The 6225-nt window shown below is 44.5% G+C and overlaps 1 protein-coding gene across 1 annotated transcript; it reads left to right on the forward strand.

Moving 5' to 3' along the window:
* The first annotated feature begins 3904 nt into the window (after positions 1–3904).
* Positions 3905–5935, forward strand: LOC126071024 (serine/threonine-protein kinase MARK2-like). Its single transcript, XM_049875335.1, has one exon. The coding sequence runs from the start codon at positions 3905–3907 to the stop codon at positions 5933–5935; it is 2031 nt and encodes a 676-aa protein (XP_049731292.1).
* Positions 5936–6225: the final 290 nt, after the last annotated feature.

Below are 6225 nucleotides of genomic sequence, written 5' to 3' on the forward strand. Positions count from 1 at the left end.
TCTTGAACTTCGAGCAGCTAAAGCAAAAGGAAGAATTGATGAAGTAAAAGAACTGAACAGAAGATTTCAAAGCGCCTCTCCAGAAGACAAAGTATTATAATGACACGTGCAAAGAGCTGCAGATGGAAAACCAAAAGGGAAGAACACACTCGGCGTTTCTCAAGGTGAAAGAACTGAAGAAAAATTTCAAACCTCGAGTTGCAATAGTGAAGGATTCCATGGGGAAAATATTAAACGATGCAGGAAGCATCGAAAGAAGATGGAAGGAATACACAGAGTCATTATACCAAAAAGAATTAGTTGATATTCAACCATTTCAAGAGGTGGCATATGATCAGGAACCGACGGTACTGAAGGAAGAAGTCCAAGCTGCTCTGAAGGCATTGGCGAAAAACGAGGCTCCAGGAATTGATGGAATATCAATTGAGATGTTTCAACAAACAGATGCAGCGCTGGACGTGCTCACTCGTTTATGCCAGGAAATAGGGAAGACAGCTTCCTGGCCAACTGACTGGAAAAACAAAAAAAAGAGAGATCCATATTTATGCCTATTCCCAAAAAAGGTGATCCAACTGAATGTGGAAATTATAGAACAGTATCGATATCACAAGGAAGCTAAATTTTGCCGAAGATCATTCAAAAACGGCTGCAGCAGTATATCGACAGGGAACTGCCAGAAATTCAGGCCGGTTTCAGAAGAGGACATGGAACCAGGAATATCATTGCTGATGTCAGATGGATCCTGGCTGAAAGCAGAGAACACCAGAAGGATGTTTACCTGTGTTTTATAGACTATGCAAAGGCATTCGACTGTGTGGATCATAACAAACTATGGATAACACTGCAAAGAATGGGAATTCCAGAACGCTTAATTGTGCTCTTGAGGAACCTTTACATAGATCAAGAAGCAGTTGTTAAGATGGAACAAGGGGATACTGATTGGTTTAAAGTCAAGAAAAGTGTGCGTCAGGGTTCTATTCTTTCACCATACCTATTCAATCTCTATGTTGAGCAAATAATACAAGAAGCTGGACTATATGAACAAAAACAGGGCACCAGGATTGGAGGAAGGCTCATTAACAACCTGCGTGATGCAGATGACACAACCTTGCTTGCTGAAAGTGAAGAGGACTTGAAGCACTTACTGATGAAGATCAAAGACCACAGCCTTCAGTATGGATTACACCTCAACATAAAGAAAACAAAAATCCTCACAACTGGACCAATGAGCAACATCGTGATAAACGGAGAAAAGATTGAAGTTGTCAAGGATTTCATTTTACTTGGATCCACAATTAACAGCCATTCAAGCAGCAGTCAAGAAATCAAAAGACACATTGCATTGGGCAAATCTGCTGCTAAGGACCCCTTTGAAGTGCTGAAGATGAAGATGTCACCCTGAAGACTAAGGTGCACCTGGCTCAGACCATGGTATTTTCAATGACATTATACGGGTGTGAAAGCTGGACAATGAATAAGGAAGACCAAAGAAGAATTGACGCCTTTGAATTCTGGTGTTGGTGAAGAATATTGAATATACCAGGGACTGCCAAAAGAATGAACAAATCTGTCCTGGAAGAAGTGCGGACAGAATGCTCCTTTGAGGCAAGGATGGCGAGAATGCGTCTTACGTAATTTGGACACATTGTCAGGGAGGATCAGTCCCTGGAGAGGGATATCATGCTTGGCAGAGTACAGGGTCACCGGAAAAGAGGAAGACCCTCAAGGAGCTGGACTGACACAGTGGCTGCAACAATGAGCTCCAGCATAACAACGATTCTAAGGATGGCGCAGGGCCGGGAAGTGTTTCGTTCTGTTGTGCGTAGGGTCGCTATGCGTCACAACCGACTCGACGGCACCTAACAACAACAACAACAAGGTGGAATGTCATGGATTGAATAGAAAGGGATAAAACGCGTTTACGAAAGTCACAGCCCAGATCCGATGGAAGGGAAGGTTCCCTGGGGTGTGACCTCTATCACCTTTTATCTTCCAAGAGATAAAAGGAGAGAAATGTAATCAGAGAGATATAAGTACCTCATGCCACCAAGAAAGATGTGCCAGGAGCAGAGCACATTCTTTGGACCTACGGTCACTGTGCTGAGAAGCTCCTAGGCCAGGAGAAAATGATTCATGACAAGGACCTTCTCCCAGAAACAACAAAGATAGAAAGCATTGCCAGGGAGTTGGCACCCTGAATTCAGACTTCTAGCCTCGTAGACTGGGAGAGAATAAATTTCTTTGTTAAAGCCATCCACTTGTGGTATTGCACTTATAGCAGCACTAGATAACTAAGACACTTAGTGAAGTAGAGGGTTAGGGAGAAAGAGGAAGACCTTGACAAGACAGACTGACACAGTGGCTGCAACAATGGGCTCAAACACAGCAACAATTTTGATGATGGGGCAGAACCAGGAAGTGTTTTGTTGTGTTGTACCTAGGGTCACTATGAGTCAGAATCAACTCGACAGCATCTAATAACCACAACAGCCACTATGCAAGGCAGGAACGCAAGCGGAAATCTATATACAACTTTTCACTGCAGCACTTTTCACAAGAAGCAAAAGATGAACACAGCCAATATGTCCATCAGCAGGTGAATGGATACACAAACTTTGGTACGTACACACAACTCCACAGGGTTTTCAAGGCTCTGACCTTTCAGAAGGAGATCACCGGGAATGTCTTCTGAGAAGTCTCTGGGTGGGTTTGAACCCCCAAACTAGTAGATGAGCAATTAACTGTTGGTGCAAGCCAGGGACTTCCAATGGAATATTACACACACTCCCAAAAATGAAGTCTTGATGCATACGACAACATGGATGAAGCCTGAAAACACCAAGCTGAGAAAAGTCAGTCAGTCAGAAAAGGAGAGATGCATTCTGATCTCACTTATAGGGCAGAAGCAAATATACACAAAACAAAGCTTATTAGTGGTTACCAGGGGTGACAGGGAGGGGGAAGGAAGAGTTTTTGATTAGGATCATTGAGTTTATGAGAAAGGTAGTGGAATGATTTCGAACATAAACCGTGAAATGCTTGCACAGCTTGAATATAAGCAATGTAACAAATGCACATGTAGAAATTGTTGAAATGGCGTGTTTTATTATGTATATTTGCAACACAATAAAAAAAATAACATGAAGATCAATAAAAAGGAAAGAAAAGCTCTGTGGAATTCTCGCTCTACACACACACACACACACACACACACACACACATTTTTCTTCTAAAAAAAATGAGTAAAGAATCCCTGAGAGCAAAAAGCACAGTCAATTACCCCCCGTTTTTATTGGTCCATTTCTTGTGGTGACCTCATAAGGAGCCAATTCTTTGGAACTCCAAGCCCCTATATAAGTCCCTGGAAACCTAGGTTTGTGGTCTTTCTGGCTCAGGAAGCTCCTTCAGTGACCTGAGACATCGTGACCAAACTTGGCTTGTTTTCTCTTTAAATTGTGGTTTTTCTATTTCCTCGCCAGCTATTCTTATTTTCTCTTTGTTTTTCCTCATTTGCATTCATTCGTTTTTCCTTTTATTCTTCCTTTACATCCTCAATTTTTCTTTTTTTCTATGTACTTGTTAATTTTTTTATCATCTTACTATTATTGTTTTATTTTGTATTTTTTCTTATCCTCATGTTATTTATTCCTTTTTTGAATCTTTCTCATTGATTTCTTGTTTTGTTTATATATACAATTTATCTTATTTTTATCAGTTTTTAAAATTTTACTTCCTCTTTTCTCATTTTACCTTTTTGATTATATTTTAACTTTTTCTCATTTTTTCCATATTTCATTAAGTTTTTAGTCACCACTTTTTAGGGTTTTGGGTTTTTAAGTTTTTAATCCTACCACCAGGGCACCTCTTATCCCAAAGCCCGCTACGCCTTCGCACCATAGCCAACATGCTGCAGAGCCACTTAGCCTTCTCTGCTGTGGAGGAAACTCATGTGGGACGCTACCACCTCCTCAGAACCATCGGCAAGGGGGCATCTGCCAAGGTCAAGCTGGCCCAGCACATCATCACCGGCCAAGAGGTAGCCATTAAAATAATTGACAAGATCCAGCACACGTCCTCCGACCTCCACAGACTATACAGAGAGATAGAAATTATGAAGGATCTCCATCATCCAAATATTGTAAAGCTGTTTGAAGTCATAGAGAATGAGCACGCCCTCTATATAGTGATGGAGTATGCAAGTGGAAGGGACCTCTTTTACCACCTAGTGAATCATGGCTTCATGAGCGAAAAAGAGGCCCAAACGAAATTCCAACAAATAGTGTCAGCGGTGAAGTACTGCCACGACAAGAGTATTGTTCATAGGGATCTGAAAACAGAAAACCTACTATTGGACAAGCGAATGAACATCAAACTTGCAGACTTTGGTTTAGGAACTGAATTCACCACAGGGAGCAAGCTGGATACCTTCTGTGGCACTCCCCCTTATTCTGCCCCAGAACTCCTTCAGGGAGAAAAGTATGACGGACCCCCAGTGGATGTGTGGAGCCTGGGAGTCATCCTATACTTCATGGTAACTGGATCTCTGCCTTTTCGTGGGAAGACCTTGACGAAGCTGCGAGAGCAGGTGCTGCGGGGACAATATCACGTTCCCTTCCACATGTCTAGCCAGTGTCAACACCTGCTCAGTAAAATTTTCATTCGTGACCCAAGAAAGAGAGCCACGTTAGAGGACATCCTAGCACATCCATGGATGAAGGTGAGCCATGAAGAAAAACAAAAGCTCTATGTGCAGCCACTCCCAGACTACGATAACCACTGGCACACTGAGGTGACGGTGAACACAGGTTACGTGCAGGAAGACATTCATGACTCACTGTTGAACCACAATTACAATGATGCGAACGCCACCTATCTGATCCTGCGTCACGACACATATGAGATTGACAGCCACACCAGCACCCTGGAACCCCAGGCTGAAGCCCATTGCACCGATAGCCACACTCCTTCCTCATCCCATGAAGTGCCTCCTACCGTCTGTCCTAAACCCAAACAGCGTAGTTACACCGAGCCCACCATTCCCACCTTTGGTTACTACATCCGCGATGCTTTGAACACTCTCTCTGAGGGAGGGATGGGGACCTCCATGGTGTCTACTTCTCCATCATTCTCCCTGGCCCTGGCCCACCTGCGGCAGCAATCTACCACAGCCTGGGCACAGCCCAACCAGGACTCTGACCTGTATGCCAAGGGGAGAAACAGTGAGGTGCCACAGCCCATCACACCACCCCAGTGTGTTTCTGTGCCTTCCTCCTCAGCCTACACCATCAACGAGAGTGCCGGGGCCCCGGAGAAAACCAGTTTTACCCAGGGAATGTCAAATCTAAGCTCCGCAAATGAGGAGCACGTGCTTGAGTTACCTGACCAGCCGAGTTTGCCCCAGACTGTGAGTCTAGCCTCTTCCTCTGAGGAGCAGGTGCATGAGTTACCTGACCAGCCGAGTTTGCCCCAGACTGTGAGTCCAGCCTCTTCCTCTGTCAGCAGCCAGGGCTGGAAGCGGGCCACTGGGAGGTTCTTTAAGCTCATGAGAAGATGCCTTTGTTTTACATATGACAAAAAGGACCACAAAGCATCGGACAGCAAAGCTGCACAAATGATCAAACCTCAACAGGCCAAACCACGCTCTCTCAAATTTACCTGGAGGATGAAGATCACCAGTTCCTTGGAGCCCGACGAGATGCTGCACGAGATCTGTCAAGTGTTGGATGCCAATGGCTGTGACTGGGATCTCACACACAAATACACACTGCTGTGTATGAATGGCACACCAGGACAACAGGACTTCACTCAGTGGAGGATGGAGGTGTGCACCCTGCCTCGGAGGACTCTCAATGGGGTAAAAGTGAAGAGAATTTCAGGGACCTCTGAGGCCTTCAATAACATTGTCTCAAAAATCACCAGTGACCTTGCACTTTAAAATGGGGGCAGCAGCTGCCTGAGAGAAAACAGGAGTTCCAAGGTTTAAGCTCCTCTGTAATTTTGAAGGCAATGTTCGGAAAACCCACCTAAAAAAGGTGCCCGAAATTCACTTCACTTGAACCCTGTTGAGCAATCATCAAGGCAGTGTGCATACCTTCATCCTCCACTGCACAAAGTCCTCTTGGCCTGCACGTCACGTGTGCACAGCAACACATATGCCCGGGAGACATCCCACTCGCAGCTGTTGGCATCGCACACTTGGCAGATCTTCCACATCATCTCGTTGGG

This window comes from Elephas maximus, chromosome 3 (assembly GCF_024166365.1).
Source record: "Elephas maximus indicus isolate mEleMax1 chromosome 3, mEleMax1 primary haplotype, whole genome shotgun sequence".
Taxonomy (NCBI): Eukaryota; Metazoa; Chordata; class Mammalia; order Proboscidea; family Elephantidae; genus Elephas; species Elephas maximus.

Excerpts from the sequence above, each read along its gene's own strand:
- LOC126071024 (XM_049875335.1), top strand. The coding sequence starts at position 3,905 with ATGCTGCAGAGCCACTTAGCCTTCTCTGCTGTGGAGGAAACTCATGTG.